The sequence below is a fragment of the Lytechinus pictus genome, chromosome 6 (genome assembly GCF_037042905.1).
Source record: "Lytechinus pictus isolate F3 Inbred chromosome 6, Lp3.0, whole genome shotgun sequence".
Taxonomy (NCBI): domain Eukaryota; kingdom Metazoa; phylum Echinodermata; class Echinoidea; order Temnopleuroida; family Toxopneustidae; genus Lytechinus; species Lytechinus pictus.
In genome coordinates, this window is record NC_087250.1 from 20,165,953 (window position 1) to 20,183,752 (window position 17,800).

The window sequence follows — 17,800 nt, forward strand, 5'->3', positions numbered from 1 at the left end:
GGCTATCTTTACAGCCAATAAATGATCTAGTTATAGTTTAATATCCCTCTTACTAAGATACCTGTCTTTTCTTTTTATAATTTAATCGCACAGAGTTATTCATCTTGCCACTACCACCATTAACCAACTAATGATTGTTCGAGAGCCTAGGCTTCTCAGCCAATCAATTGGCAGAACCCTGCTGTATAGATATCCCTCTTTGTAAGATTCACATCTTTCCTTTTTACAATCTCCCGTAGAGTTACCAGCCATGCCATTACCAGCAACTGATGATTATTCAGCTGTCAAGGCTTACTTCACAGCCAAGGAATGGGCGGAGACCAGTGACTATGAAAAACTACGTCTCAAGAACATCAAGGAAAACTACGAGATGATGATCGAAGTTGGTGAGTTGGCCACCGTGTTTAAGTCTAGACTGAAGTCTGATGAATAGGTTGCAAGCTTTGGAAGTGTACCCATCTTCTTGGTTTATAACACCATGTGCACTTTACATAAAGTCAAGACTCTGGAGTGTCAGTCCACCTCAATCAAATTAATTCTTTATAAAGGAAAATGGGAAAAGGTTATTAATGCATGGAATACTATGGAATTATTTGTTGAATATTTTCCAGTATTGCTGAGGTGTTTCTCAAGCCACCTGGGGGAACATACCAATTTTTCCTTGGGTTAGGTAAACAACTTGGTTTAAAATCTAAGTCTCTTTTTTTTTTCAATATTAAGGAAACACAAATGACAATTCTTTCAAAGAGTCATGTTGTTTTTCTAGCTAATACTGTGCATATCATTCAGCAGTGAATATTTGTGCAAAATCATGTCTAACAAGGTCTTAGTGTTAACTTCAGGCTAGAACATATCTGGGGATAATGTATTTGGCACTCTTATTGATCAATGGTATTGATCCCTACATTAACTTACCATTTTATATGTATGTCTACTTGATTAAATCAAACATTTTTTTGTGTAAAATCACCAGAGGTGGGAACCCAAAGGGTTGTAAGCCCCCCCCCCCCTCCATCATTTTCAAATGGTCAAAGAGACAAACAGAAAAAAGAGGAAAGAAGAATGAGCATAAAAAAGAGAGAGGTATCAGTGGCAGATGGGGGGGGGGGGCATGATGAGCCCCCCCCCCCCTTGGAGAGGCATAATCAAAACCCCGTTTTGAAAGTGAGGACAAAATGACCTTCAATTTTTCAGTGAAGACCTTATTATTGAATTACTTTAGTATATAATTAACTTGAGAAAACATAAATGTAAATGAAGAATTGATTTGCACGATATTTTCTATTCTTGCAGGCCTAAACGTGCCCTCACAAATTAGTCCAGCTTTGGTTATCCACATATCTGTATACAGTCTACCATTCATGCACAATTAAATGTGCCCTCTCCTGGTAATTTAATTTCATACTTAATATCCCAGTACACTTCTTTTACACAGGACTTGATGTGGGTCCCCCAGAATTTATGCGACCTCGTCGTGGGAGAAAGAAACAGATCATTGAAGAGAGCGATAGTGAAGATGAGGAATGGAAACCGAAAAGGGCAAAGAAAAAGTCAAGAGGTATGTATTTGTATATTAAGAGTGAACTAAAATAAAAAGAAAAGAAAATATCTCTGCCTCTAGTTATCCACATGTCTCTATGCAGGCAACCATCTACCATATGACCTGCATATGTCATTTATTCTATTAAATTATTTACTATTGCTAACCTACCATATGCTTTTACATGTACTAGATATTTTAACTTACATGTAGGTGCTTTCTACTAAAGATTTTAAAATAATCATGTGCTTTCTACTAAAGATATTAAGATACTCATGTGCTTTCTACTAAAGATATTAAGATACTCATGTGCTTTCTACTAAAGATATTAAGATACTCATGTGCTTTCTACTAAAGATATTAAGATACTCATGTGCTTTCTACTAAAGATATTAAGATACTCATGTGCTTTCTACTAAAGATATTAAGATACTCATGTGCTTTCCCTTAAATATATTAAGATACTCATCTGCTTTCTACTAAAGATATTAAGATACTCATGTGCTTTCTACTAAAGATACTCATGTGCTTTCTACTAAAGATATTAATATACTCATGTGCTTTCTACTAAAGATACTCATGTGCTTTCTACTAAAGATATTAATATACTCATGTGTAGGGACAGTGATTTTCCGCGATCGCGGAAAACGGACGGAATTCACGGAAAGGGCCTTTTGAAACGGAAAATGGCATTTCAAACGGAAAATCACGGAAAACGTATTTTCCCTCAAAATACACAGAATAGCAACAGAAAATACTCCAAAATCACAACAAAATGAGAATATTAAATGGCCCAAAAAACCCAGAAAACACGATCTCACTTCGCTACTATCATGACAATTCACACATCGTGACTGCACTCGACATCAGCACACTCGATTGTACCCCGCACCGTACCGTACCCGTACCCGGCCGGCCGGGTTGGGCTTCACATGCACACATGTATCGTTCAACTACATGTACACAGTTGTGTGTTGCTGCCCTCTACGTTTGAAGATGTAACAGCACGATATCGTGGTCTTAACATCCAAGATGGCGGATTGGGAAAAGACGTTGACTGATGATAACGATGTCCAAAAACCCCCAAAATTTTCGATGAAATATCATTTCACCGTGAAATAATGCTAATAATATGAAAGGTGAGGATGTATGCATGCAAAATGGGTGTGTTAAAATATTTTATTCACCCGCATAGATCCGATTAGAACGGATTTTATTGTGTTGTTGGTACAGTAGCAGATACAAATTTTGACCAGTGCGAGTGTGCATGTAAATGTGTAAACGGAATTGTCACTTTTCCGTGTGTACAAAGTCTATGGGGAAACGGAATTTCCGTTTTCTGACATGCTGAAACGGAATTTGAGATTTTCTGAAACGGAAAATCACTGTCCCTACATGTGCTTTCTACTAAAGATACTCATGTGCTTTCTACTAAAGATATTAAGATACTCATGTGCTTTCTACTAAAGATATTAAGATACTCATGTGCTTTCTACTAAAGATACTCATGTGCTTTCTACTAAAGATATTAATATACTCATGTGCTTTCTACTAAAGATACTCATGTGCTATCTACTAAAGATATTAAGATACTCATGTGCTTTCTACTAAAGATATTAAGATACTCATGTGCTTTCCCTTAAATATATTAAGATACTCATGTGCTTTCCCTTAAATATATTAAGATACTCATCTGCTTTCTACTAAAGATATTAAGATACTCATGTGCTTTCTACTAAAGATACTCATGTGCTTTCTACTAAAGATATTAATATACTCATGTGCTTTCTACTAAAGATACTCATGTGCTTTCTACTAAAGATATTAATATACTCATGTGCTTTCTACTAAAGATACTCATGTGCTTTCTACTAAAGATATTAATATACTCATGTGCTTTCTACTAAAGATACTCATGTGCTTTCTACTAAAGATATTAAGATACTCATGTGCTTTCTACTAAAGATACTCATGTGCTTTCTACTAAAGATATTAATATACTCATGTGCTTTCTACTAAAGATACTCATGTGCTATCTACTAAAGATATTAAGATACTCATGTGCTTTCTACTAAAGATACTCATGTGCTATCTACTAAAGATATTAATATACTCATGTGCTTTCTACTAAAGATACTCATGTGCTATCTACTAAAGATATTAAGATACTCATGTGCTTTCTACTAAAGATATTAAGATACTCATGTGCTTTCTACTAAAGATATTAAGATACTCATGTGCTTTCCCTTAAATATATTAAGATACTCATCTGCTTTCTACTAAAGATATTAAGATACTCATGTGCTTTCTACTAAAGATACTCATGTGCTATCTACTAAAGATATTAAGATACTCATATGTTTTATACTAAAAATATGCTTTATGCTAAATATATTAAGTTACTCATATCTTTTTTTTTCTAAAGATATTAAGGTAAACATAACACAAACACTAATATTTTGTCATTATTCATTATTTTTAACCATAATAGTTGTAATTTCATTCAGACAGATAATTTTTGTTGTTATATTGATGTCTAGGAACTTTCAGTGCACCATTTAAAGTTCCTGTCAAACCAAACAAACCAGCTACTAGAAAGAAACAGCCTGTTACCAAACCGGTAAGTAGTAGAAAGTGCAAAGCACTCCAAGGCACCAGCCCCCCCCCCCTCTCAATAAGACCAAAAAATGTAAAAAGTCCATCAGATCATGTGTTTATGTTTGTTTTACACTAACTGTCCCACCATTCTGTAGCCCAGCATTATTTTTTAATACGCTGGGAAAGTTTAAAAAAAAGGCTGTGGATTATTAACCATTTACACTTCATCACTAATAGGTCTTATCACCAAGGCATTAAGTGATAACATGCAAAGCATAAGAACAAGTAGATGACTTCACTGCTCCTGTGCACTAATATGTATACTAGATTCAGTAATATACCATTGGATATCACAGGTAAACTATTTTATCAATGATGCTTGAAATTGCAGTTGACAAGAAGGAAGTTCCTGTGTGAAAAAATTATCAATATTAAATTGATATTTGTTACAATTTTACTTGTTTCATTGATTCTTTGTTGTGACTGTGCAACTTGACAGTAACAATTTGTTTGTTTCTTTTCCTTCTCTCTCCCTTTATCCATCATAAACTATCTCTCTTTCATAGCACACTGAAACGTCAAGTACTGTGTACGATGACGATGGAAATCCACTTGATGATGCTCAACATATCGGAGGAGAACGAATTATTGATCTTCTTGAATGGAAGGACTATGATGAAGCTACCCACACTCAAACCAATCCATCATCATCAGGTGATCAGGGAGACCGGTCAGGTGATCTCAATACTCAGTCATGTGATCAGAAGACTGAGCAAACCTTAGCAAAGTCTTCTCCAGGAAGTGATCAGACTCCCAAGCAATCCCAATCATCTTGTATGAAAGTTGGCGGGCGAGCTGGTGGAAAGGCGAGGTCTATATCTAGTAAGAAAAACTTCCATTTGCATGGAACCTACAACCAGGGATATATTTTCAGGGGTAGCCCTTCAATAATAGATTTTTTGAATACTTCTTGTCGGATTAAGTACTGATCTGTATTCTTAACATTACACTATTCATTTTAACAACTCAAGTTTCATTTGAACACAATGTTATCATATTTAGTCATTTTCTAAATTCATACATGTAGGACATTTCATATTGTGTTAATTTTGCAGATTGTAAAGCAGGGGCCGCGGAACGGTTTTCAAAGTGGGTGGGCTGACCATGCTAAAAATCACAATCATATGGTCATTTTTACGTTTTTGTACACGGTTTTTTTTTAAAGTGGGGGGGCTGAAGCCCCCCCAGCCCCCCCGGTTCCGTGGCCCCTGTAAAGTTCTGTAGAAATGCAGTGCATGCCACATGTAGTAAAAATGAGTCTAGTCAGAATAAAACAACACAAAAAATATTCCCCATCAAATTCATTTGATGATCAGAATATTAATTTAAAGTAGAAATCCTTAATTAATGATTGAAATTAATGTAATATTTGCATAATTATTTCAGAAGCAAGGAAGGCACAACCTCAACCGTCTCCCAGACAATCTAGATATCCTCGTAGATCTGTGACCCGGAAGTGCTATAAAGAAGAAGATGTCCCTGACGATGATCATTATATTTGTAAGTAAATTGATTTACATTAGAAAGGATTCCCAGACATATAGCTACCCTCGTAGAGTAGTGACCTGGAAGTGTTATAAAGAAGATGTTCATGACGATGATTATTATACCTGTAAATGAATTTATTTACACTAGAATCAGTTGCCAGACAATATATTTACCCCCGGTAGAATAGAGTTCTAGAAGAGTTACAAAGAGAAAGATGCACTTACAGGCCCGTATTCTGAAGTCAGGTTTAACTTAGACCATGGTCTAACTCTGTGCTAAAATTATGGGAAGCCAAAAGTTCAAAAATTCTGTTTGTGTTGTATAATTCTTATGTTTACTATTTTGGTGCTTTCATAATGAAGAAAAATACTTCAGTTATCATTCCCAGACAATTATGAACAATTTAGATGTCATATGAGTTAACAAATTGAATGTGTACTGTTAGGGATATGAGCTCCAATTGGCTCTCCATATTTAAACCACAACTCTAAACCATGGTTTAATTTAAACCCGAGTTCAGAATACGGGGCGAGGTGGTGGTCACAATACTAAATTAACACAGAAAGAAGTTGTCTAGATCTGTGTCTAAGTCATTATATTTCATTGAGTTGGCATCTGAGTTTCAAATAAATAAGTTCTTGGTACTGCATGCAAAGTCATAAAATGATATTGTACTTCGGCTTCAACATATAGTTCACTTTATCCCTTTCCCCTCTTACTTTTGTTGTGATTCCTTATTGCATAACTAAAGGTAACTCCTCTCTGATAAATGGATCCAATTAAATTCTCTAGTTTATTCCTCCTTTCTAATTAATAGAAACTTATATAGTTTCTTCTCTTTTTACTTCAGATAGTTAGGAATGTCATGCAGTCTTTCGAGGGTGAGTGTTCCAAATATCCTCTCACCAACATCCAGGATCACCCAACTCTATATACTGAGATGAATTCTTGTTTGTTTAATTCAGTGATTCTACTACCTTCAGAAATGTTCATAATTTCCTACATATCTTTTCTAGATTGTAAGGACTGTCATGAGTTCCTTGAGGGCAAGTGCTCCAAACATCCTCTTACCATCATCAAGGATTACCCCCAGTAGAATAAACTCTACTGAGATGAATTCCTTGTATGTTTAACTCAGTGATTCTACTACATTTACTGATTTTCTATTTCCTTATGTGTCTCTTTTAGATTGTGAGGACTGTCATGAGGTCTTTGAGGGCGAGTGTTCCAAACATCCCCTCACCATCATCAAGGACAACCCCATCCCTAAAGGCTGCAAGGACAGAGCAATAAAGACTCTACCAGATGGTCTACTGGTCAAGCAGTCATCAATACCAGGGGCTGGTCAGGGAGTCTTTGCCACCAAGTTCATTCCTAAAGGACATCGGTTTGGTCCCTACGATGGTGACATTGTGGACCTAGAGACTGGATATGACAGCGGATATTCTTGGGAGGTATATTGATTTTTTTTCACTCTTTTTTCTATGTAGCTATATGTGATATTTGCTTTGATGTATACTTCCACTGCTATTCTAATCAGGCTCAATTTTACATGAGAGCAGGCCTTGCTCATTTTGATACCAGAAGAAACTAGAAGTCAGGGGGAAATACACTGGGGCTCAGGGCGATTTAGCCCCTTAAATGATCAGGGGCCCGTTTCATAAGGAGCTGCAGCTGTTGTAACTTTGCCATTATCGCAACTACTATGGTAACCTTGATTTTGATTGGCTGCTGAGCCCTGTTACCATGGTAGTTGCCATAATGGCAAAGTTACAACAGTTGTAACTCTTTATGAAACGGGCCCCAGAAGAGGCCTGGAAACTCAGTAGGAGCCCTGAAAAATCCCTATTCATTGTAATGTTAAAGCATATCCAATCTTGCTGATTTAGGCAGTAATTAAGCTTGGTGCAAAAAATAGTAACCAAAAAAAAATTGCCTGAAGGAAACATTAATGGGGTATTTGCGTTATAATGGTTTGCTACAGTGATGCTCATGTCATGGTGACTCGGTGACAGAGTGCCTTGCTCATGAATAGGAGGTCGTAAGTTTGATCCCATAGAGGCATACCAGACCTAGATACCTTCATGTAGGTTTCAAGCAACAGATCTTCTGCCTCGTCAGGTGCTCAAACTTTGAGAAAGAACAGTAATAACAACACATGTTATGCAAGACCCACTTGAAAATATAGTTTAAGTGGCTACCCTTTATTGATATTTGTCTCTGCTTACCATGAACACTAAATACCATGTTAAAATAATTTATTCAAATTATATTCAAAACTTTTCAACTGTTATAATTGTGGGCGCGTTGTGGTCTAGTGGTTCTGACTCTCGCCTTTCAAACAGAGGGTCGTGGGTTCAAATCCTAGCCATGGCGTGTTTTACTTCAGCAAGAAATTTATCCACACTGCTGCACTTGACCCAGGTGAGGTGAATGGGTACCCGCCAGGATTATTTTCTTGAATGCACTGAGCACAGGTGATGGTAGCTCGAGCTAAAGCTGGGGTAATAATAGCAGCACTCTGTATCCTCAGGCAAAAAGCGTTTCATAAATCCAGCTATTATTATTATTATTATAATGTTCTACATATTACATCCATACATTGTAGATCTGTACAGAGGGTAAACCCCACCACTATGTAGACAGCAACAGTGAGCTGACAGGCAACTGGGTGAGATACATCAACTGTGCACGCAGTGAGGGCGAACAGAACCTTGTAGCATTTCAGTATCTTGGTGAGATCTACTATCGTACCTTCAAACCGATCTGTCCAGGAAGGGAGCTACTGGTCTACTATGGGGAGCAGTATGCGAAGGATCTTGGTATCACATCACAGCTCAATAAACTCACCATTGAAACAGGTAATTGATCGGAAAATTTCTAATCAGTCACATGAAGAATTTCTTATCAGAGTTTACATTTATCAACCAAAAGTCTTTGAAATCAAAATATAAATAGTCTGTCAATATACAATAAAACAAAATGAAAATTATGACATAGTAATCAATTCAATTTTTCAAAACTCAAAGCAATAATTCTTCTTTATTCAAAATATTTCAATGTAATAAATGTTGTTCTTTCTAATGTAATGTAATAATTGGTATAAATCCACCATTTAAAGATCATTCTTCAGTATAATTTTCAAATATATATGTATTTTAGCAAGTGCAGTTAATTGTTTTTTTTTTATTAAAAAGTGTGTTTATTTCCTCATCATCTCTAGCCATTTTAGATTCTGGACTCTATAGATGTGAGTACTGTGGATCTCTTTATGCTATTCCTCTGGTCCTGGCAAGGCATCTCAAGTGGAAACATGGTCATCATGGTATTGTCCCAACAGCAGATACACCAAAGGAAGACATTATACAGTTCATCAAAGGAGAAATACAGAAACCAACTCAATCTATAAGTAGAGTTATGAGAATTAAGCCTGGTAGTGGTATAAGGAATAATCCCAGCGAACGTTTGTCAAATGGTATAATTACAAAGGATTCTATACATGCTTGTAGTGCTGAGAAGAAATGCAATAATAAAGATGAAATACTTATACAAACAATTCTTCCTGGTAAATTTGAAAATACAATTAAGGATGATAATGCTAATGTTTGTAGTAAGCAATTTAAGGAAGCTCTTTGTAATCTTTCAAAAAATAAAGAAAATAATATATGTGAAGGGCTATGCACAAATAATCAAAATCCACCAAGACATAAATACATCCATACAGGTGCAAAGCACCATGTGTGCAATCAATGTGGTAAGGTATTTGTTTCTAAATCTCAGCTCACAATACATAAACGAATCCATACAGGTGAGACGCCCTATGTATGTGATCAATGTGGTAAGACATTTAATCAAGAACATCATCTCACATACCATAAACGAATCCATACAGGTGAGAAGCCCTATGAATGTGATCAATGTGGTAAAGCATTTAATAAAAAAACTAATCTCACAAGACATAAACGAATCCATACTGGTAAGAAGCCCTATGTATGTGATCAATGTGGTAAGGCATTTAATGTGGAAAATAATCTCACAATACATAAACGTATCCATACAGGTGAGAAGCCCTATATATGTGATCAATGTGGTAAGGCATTTAATCAAGAACAGAATCTCACAACACATAAACGTATCCATACAGGTGAGAAGCCCTATGTATGTGAACAATGTGGTAAGGCATTTAATCTCATGGGTGATCTTACAAGACATAAACGAATCCATACAGGTGAGAAGCCCTATGTATGTGATCAATGTGGTAAGACATTTAATCAAGAACAGAATCTCACAGCACATAAACGTATCCATACAGGTGAGAAGCCCTATGTATGTGATCAATGTGGTAAGGCATTTAATCGTGAACATCATCTCACATACCATAAACGTATCCATACAGGTGAGAAGCCCTATGTATGTGATAAGTGTGGTAAGACATTTAATCAAGAACAGAATCTCACAACACATAAACGTATCCATACAGGTGAGAAGCCTTATGTATGTGATCAGTGTGGTAAGGCATTTAATCGTGAATATAATCTCACAACACATAAACGAATCCATACAGGTGAGACGCCCTATGTATGTGATCAATGTGGTAAGGCATTTAATGATGGAAGTACTTTCAGGAAACATAAACGAATCCATACAGGTGAGAAGCCCTATGTATGTGATCAATGTGGTAAGGCATTTAATGATGGAAGTAATTTCAGAAAGCATAAATCAAAGTGTCAAGGTGCAAACACACAGTGCAATAAGAAACCTGTGCAGTCAGAAATAAGAAACATCAAAACCAATGAATTCTAAATTTTGATTCATGACGATGAACTCTTAAAGTAATGAATTCTCTGAAATAGTCACTAAATTTCTGAAATGTATATTGATGTTCATATATATTGTTTTATAGAGTTTTAACTTTATTTGAAGTTTCTAATTTGTATTACATAGATGTATATCTATACTTCTGAATCATTACTAGTAAGTTACACTATCCACAAGAAATAGTTCCTCTTCTTTCTTGACTATCATAATGCATTTCCATTTTCATGTACTACCCAGGTAACAATACAGCGTTGGACCAACGTTGGATCAACGTTGGGAAATTTTTTCCCAACGTTGCCTCAACGTTGGCAGGCCAACGTTGCATCATCGATAGAAGTGCACGCGCATACATCGTCAGACCAACAACATTTCCAACGTTAGTTCAACGTTGTCCAGCAACAATGTTTCAACGTTGTCTGGCAACGTTGATCCAATGTTGGCTAAATAGTCAAATACAACATTGCTACAACGTTGGTAAGCAACGTTGTATCATCGATAGAAGTGCACGTCCATACATCGTCAGACCAACAACATTTCCAACGTCAGTTCAACGTTGTCCACCATCAATGCTCCAACGTTGGTATAATGTCGGCTGAGTCATCAATAACAGCGTTGCTGCAACGTTGATGGGCAACGTTGAAGCAGCGATGGACGTGCACTTGCATACATCGTCAGTCCAACTATGTTTACAACGTTGGTTCAACGCTGTCCAGCAACAATGCTCCAACGTTGTCTGGCAACATTGCTCCAACATTGTTACAACGTTGTCACAACGTTGCTCCAACATTGCTCCAACGTTATTCCAACGTATGGCAGTAATTAACAAAACATTAATTGGTTTCAAGGTGAAGTCCACCATTACAACTCTACACTCAAATCTTTATCATCATATGTCTTATCCTATCCTAAAATCCTACATCCTAATCCTATATCCTATTCCTATCATCCTACACCTATCCACTGTATCCTGTCATTGACTCCTATATATAGAGCAACTTTGCTATACTTGGCAGAATACAGTTAGTATCATTTTCCACACTTAACCTTGAATATTTCACTTAGAATAATATGTTTTGATTATATATGATATGGTAATGGAGCCACATACTTTTCTGAAACTTTTCATGGTGGAAATATTGAATAAACATAAATACTCTAATTATTATAGCAATATTACCTAAAATTTTGGTCATTTACTGATGTAATGAATATTCATGAGTGCATAATCATTGTCCAGATGAGGCAGGTATGGCAGCGTTGGTCCAATGTTGGTCCAACGTTGGGTGACGTTGATCCAACGTTGGTATAATGTTGGTCCAATGTTGATGGAAAGTTGATTCAACTTTAGTCCAATGTTAGTCCAACGTTGGCGTAAACGTTGATTCAATGTTTGTCTAATATCGGTTAAATGTTGTTGTAACGTTGATTCTTTGTTGGTCTAATTCTAAACAAATCCAACGATGCGCCATCTCCATCAAACAGTTTTCAACACTGTGCCATCATCATCTGTAATCTGTTCATGATTCTATCAAAAAACATTACAACTATTATTACAGCTATTCATTTCTTTTCATTCTTTCTGTTACAAGTCTCTTCACATAATTAAGAGAAATCAAGATAATTACGTGTGATATTTATTGAGGCCTTTGTAGCATTCAAACTTTTTTGACATCCTATTTTTCTCAAACAAGACTAATACCAAAAAAACATATGCATATGTAATAAAAATTAAGATGTATTACATTTTCTTGCGAGTTGCAATCTCTGTTTCTGTCTACAATTGTTTAATGACTCGGTATGCAATGCCAATTGCAACGTCAGTAATCATCACAAAAACTCACATGTGTAATTGCAGTCTCTCAGTATTTACAAAATCAAAAAAGGAGGTCGCGTAACTTGGCCTCACTCAGAGTAACGTAGCTACTGCCTACTGTAACTAAAGAGTGCCTCTTTTTGATTAAGATAGAAGTCAACTGATATCTCAATATGCATGGCCATGGCCTAGTCTCGCTCGTGCCATAACTATTAAATGATATTTCAGCGTCAAGTGTAGCATGCCTCACATAGCAACTACAGGTTTGACTGCAGTTGGAAAACACTCGGTCCAGGCTAGGCCAGGCAGGACCGACCAAGTCAATTCAAGGCAGCGTATAATAAATAAGGCAGGAATGCCAGGTAGCAAGTCATTTGGGTGATTTCAAGTACGGTGTACGGTGTTGAGAGCGTGAAAGGGCTGCTGAACTGAGCTCCAACACCAAGCGTAATATTATTTTTCATTGAAATGTATTAAAACTCTAATGATTTGCTCTCATCTTAAATGTAAAAGATAATTTTACGGAGATGGTTCGTCGTGTTCGCCCCCTGTTCGTAATTAAGCTACAGTTCATCAACACCAACACTGAACTTTAAATCACGATTCTCCCAATCCCTGGGGTACGTCGGTGTTGCTGAATGGGGAAATTGCTTGTAGATCATCAACACCATGCAGCCACAGTGCAGTGTTGGGTTCAGCAGATGACAATCAACACCAGCCTTCAACACAAACTGCCGGAAATACACCATATTTTCCGAGGTCAATCTTAACACCAGCCTGATTCAAGTACGGTGTTGTCACAACACCAACACTAACCCAGGGAGCTCCGGCCCGCTCAGCGGGCCGGAGCCCAGGGGCTTACCGTGTAATTCACCATACCCACGGTAGTAGCGTGAAGTATGGTCTAAATAATTATCCGAATAAATAGTTAAAACAGAAATTAAGCACTTACCACGATTATATGGATGAAGGTCTAACGATTGGCAGCTTCCTGACATCGAGGCACAGACTGGAACCTCAAAAAACGAAAAAGTTATGTCGCGGTAGCTCTCCTTCTTTCAGAATTCATAGCAAAATGGCCGTTCGAGACCGGTACCGAGGGTGTAGGGCGCATGCGCGAATTTGACAAAGTCTATATCATAGAGATGTATACTAATGCACTAGTGCTATTAGTCTCGGTCTCAATCGGCCATTTTGTTTTGAATTCTGAAAGATGAGAGCTACCGCGACAGAACTTTTCGTTTTTTTAGGTTCCAGTCTGTGCCTCGATGTCAGGAAGCTGCCACTCGTTAGACCTTCATCCATATAATCGTGGTAAGTGCTTAATTTCTGTTTTAACTATTTATTCGGATAATTATTTAGACCATACTTCACGCTACTACCGTGGGTATGGTGAATTACACGGTAAGCCCCTGGGCTCCGGCCCGCGCAGCGGGTCGGAGCTCCCTGGGTTACACTCACACGTATTGCCAGGTTAGTATTAGTATACTAACCTCGCACCACGAACCGCGTTTGGCAGTGGATTTCTTACTAGTGGGTCGCACGTGCTGGGATCTCACTTCTTGGGTCCACAACACACGACTTCTATGGCTTGATTTTTCTGTGCGCGGCGGCATGTAATGAACCCTTGGGTGCCTGGGTTACACCAACACCAGATTTCAACACTGTACTTGAATTTTGAAAATCATCCAATGACTGTTGCCTTGCCATTGGTATCGCATACTCGTTCCCACTCACACGTATTGCGAGGTTAGTATTAGTCACTCACACAAGCTAATTACGAGGTTAGTTAGTATGTTATACTGTGCAGTGACTGGTGTTAAGTACTACTTTACTACTACTTACGGTACACGAATATACTAGCGTCGGACTGTACGCACACAGAAGCTGACTCCGTGATCTTTCGGAGGGGATCAATGGTTGCAGTTACCGATTATCTGCAAGTGCAAAGAAAATTCAACTGTAGATTGTAGGTCCTAAATATACAGCTTATAAGTACTGTTCCAGATCACTAGATATTCTGGAATTTACTTATCTATATCCACTATCCAGTCCAAATTCTGCCAGATTCTTCAAGTTCAAAATTGAAGGAAGCAGACTACACAGACATGACAGAAGGAGTCCGACGTCGCGACTAATTCTGCGCATCAGAATAGTATGGTATTTTTAAATAGGCACATATTTGATGCTTGTATTTCCTTCTTCAATTTCTTCTAGTTATGTGACGGTAGGCCTATGACATATCTCGTACTTACTGTGAAAGGCCTTGCCAGCTGCAAAGGATCGACGAGGGCGTTTCTGGAAATTCTGGTCTTGAACTACATTTTTTTTCTTGTTTTTCTTCTTTATTTTCTATATTAATCGACACATTTGCATCCCCAGGTGCATGCAGCCTCTCTATTCTACCCCATCTTTATTTTTGTTTTCCCCTTAGACTTAGTTTTAGTTCCTCTTTCCCTTCCCATTATTTTCCTTCTCTCTCGATTTCTTTTCCCCTTATTGCTGGGGAATCCAAGGGTGACATGGATAGACAAGCAAACTTACTTGATCGACCCCCCCCCCTTGGCCGCGCCCATTGGAAATTATGCCAGTAGTCTTGTATTGTCTTGGGTTAAGTCGGCATATGCAGACTTGCTGTACTCCGCCAACTTTATCAATTATCAATTCTCCAATGAACCAGTTTCTAACGTTCTCAACACTGTGTATATTATGCCGGGATATTATGTTGACTGTCAAACAAATATCCAACAAACTATAGTTTCCAACATTGTGTCAATGTTAACTGTCCAATAAACTATTCCAATTACGCTGTCCACGTTGTGCCATTGTCCGTTGTTCAACAACTCTCCATCAAACTAGTTTCCAACTTTGTCAACGTTGTGCCATTGTCGACTGTCCAACAAATCTCCAAGAAAATAGTTTCCAACGTTGTTCCTTTGTCGGTTGTTCAGCAACTCTCCATCGAACTAGTTTCCGACGTAGTCAACGCTGTTTTGTTGGCTGTTCAACACCTATCCAATCAAACACGCGTTTCCAACGTTGTGACGTTGTTGGCTGTCCAACAAATCTCCAACACACTAGTTTCCAATGTTGTGCCATTGTCTGTTGTTCAACAACTTTCCAACGTTGCCAACGTTGTGTCATCGTCGACTATCCTACTGATCTCCAATCTACCAGTTTCCAACGTTGTGCCAGTGTCAGTTGTTCAACAACTTTCCATCTAACTAGTTTCCAGCTTTATCAACGTTGTGTCATTGTATACTATCTAACTAATCTCCAATCTACCAGTTTCCAACGTTGTGCCATCGTCGACTATCCAACAAATCTCCATCGAACTAGTTTCTAGCTTTGACAACGTTGTGCCATAGTTGGTTGTTCAACAACTTTCCATCGAACTAGTTTCCAACGTTGCCAACCTTGTGTCATCGTTGACTATCCAACTAATCTCCAACCTACTAATTTCCATCGTTGTGCCATTGTCGACTGTCCAACAACTCTCCAACTAACAAGTTTCCAACGTTGCCAACGTCGTGTCATTGTTGATTGTTCAACAACTTTCCAGCGAACTAGTTTCCAACGTTGCCAACGTTGTGTCTTTGCTGGCTGTCAACAACTATCCAATCAAACGTGTCTCCAACGTTGTGACATTGTCGACTGTCCAACAACTCTCCAACTTACTAGTCTCCAACGTTGTGCCATTGTCGACCGTCCAACAAATCTCCAACAAACTAGTTTCCAACTTTGTCAACGTTGTGCCATTGTCGGTTGTTCAACAAGTTTCCAGCGAACTAGTTTCCAACGTTGCCAACGTTGTGCCTTTGCTGGCTGTTCAACAACTATCCAATCAAACGTGTTTCCAACGTTGTGACATTGTCGACTGTCCAACAACTCTCCGACTAACAAGTTTCCAACGTTGCCAACGTCGTGTCATTGTTGATTGTCCATCATCTTTCCATCAAACTAGTTTCCAACGTCGATTCAACGTTAATCCATCAAGTTTTCCCAACGTCCAACGACTTTCAAGTTTCCAACGTGGAGCCAACGTTGGCTTGTTACCTGGGTAGTAATCTGAATAGGATAAAGAAGTTGCTTCTTGTCTGATCCACACCTGTTTAATCAAGGTGTCTTTTTACCTCTATGGATTATTGGACCAATAAAAATAGCACTTGAATACATGTACATGAGTACACTCTTTACCAATTTGTTTTTGTTTTTTGTTTCTTTTTTCTCTTAAAGATGGAATACCACTTTTACAGATGAAAATTCAAAACATTTGTAAATTTCAGGTACATTTCAGCTGAAATTTACATCCTGTTGTAGTTTACATGATGTTAGAGGTAAATTTCACTAGAACAATGTCCAACTGATATGCACTGTATCCTTCCTAGGTTACATTGAAAACACTGCATTACTTATTACATTCAATACAGTGCTTCATTGACGTGTAGTTTAATTGTAATGCAATGTGTGATAGAAAACTAAGAATGTGCTAGCATTGATTGGCCAAAAGAAAACACACAAAATGAGGTACATGTATTCATATTTACAATTTAAAACTGTTATCTTCAATTCGTTTGAAACGATGGAGATCATTCTTTTTTTTTAAAGAAAACATTAATTGATTGATATCAGATGAGTGTTGCATGTTGATAGAAGTGCTCTAAATTATTGACAAGATTAGGCTTTTGCCAGACATTTGTAAATGTGTTCAAAATCGTGTTGACAGCTTTTTAAAAAATGTGTGTTATTACGGTAGAATATAATGCATAATCTAATATTTTGAGCTTTCTTAAATGATAAATGTATTTTGTACTTAAGTTGTGTATTATTGGTACATGTACGCTAGATTTCAATTTGGAAAAAAATTAGGAGCAGTGTAGTACATTTATTTAAATTTGATTTTTAACTCATCAGATAAAGCATGTTTGAATATTTTGTTTAATAGCATTTTTAATGGATCGACTTTTCCTTCAAAATATGTACAGATTTTCACAAGTCAAAAAATTTATCAACCAATTCTATGTTTAAATGGTGTCTATATTATTGAGTAGAAAATTGAGTGATTGAGCTTTGATGTCTAACATCAATACAGTGTGATTTTTGCTTAAGACATCTTTGACTGCCATCTAGCAATGCTGTCTGATTTTTTGTGGCCATTCTCTGCAAGCAGTTTGCTTTTTATGGTCCTAGCCATATTTTGTACTAGTTATTGCATAATTATGTATAATTTGTATACACATATTTTTATGCTTGAATCCTATGGGGCGCCAAGTGTCCGCCAGTGTTTTCCGTCCAAATCACGGCATTCCGTACACAAAATGTGTTTTTATTCAGACGAAAATCATTTCGTCATGACGCTTTTTTATTTCGTACACAAAATTTATTTTTTGTCACACAAAATCAATTTCGTCTCGACGAAATGCACGAAATCAATTTCGTCTAGACGAAATGTAATTGCGTCCACAAAGTTTATTTGGCGTGCC

At 37.3% G+C, this 17,800-nt stretch overlaps 2 protein-coding genes across 2 annotated transcripts; both read left to right on the forward strand.

Annotated features, from left to right (window-relative positions):
- Positions 1-250: 250 nt before the first annotated feature.
- On the forward strand, positions 251-7,149 carry LOC129263167 (histone-lysine N-methyltransferase PRDM9-like). Its single transcript, XM_064100467.1, has 6 exons — positions 251-386; positions 1,436-1,558; positions 4,081-4,160; positions 4,705-5,020; positions 5,585-5,698; positions 6,875-7,149. The coding sequence occupies exons 1-6, from the start codon at positions 251-253 to the stop codon at positions 7,147-7,149; spliced, it is 1,044 nt and encodes a 347-aa protein (XP_063956537.1).
- Positions 7,150-7,477: 328 nt separating this feature from the next.
- On the forward strand, positions 7,478-17,368 carry LOC135154345 (zinc finger protein 678-like). Its single transcript, XM_064100468.1, has 4 exons — positions 7,478-7,511; positions 8,228-8,251; positions 9,387-10,404; positions 17,299-17,368. The coding sequence occupies exons 1-4, from the start codon at positions 7,478-7,480 to the stop codon at positions 17,366-17,368; spliced, it is 1,146 nt and encodes a 381-aa protein (XP_063956538.1).
- Positions 17,369-17,800: the final 432 nt, after the last annotated feature.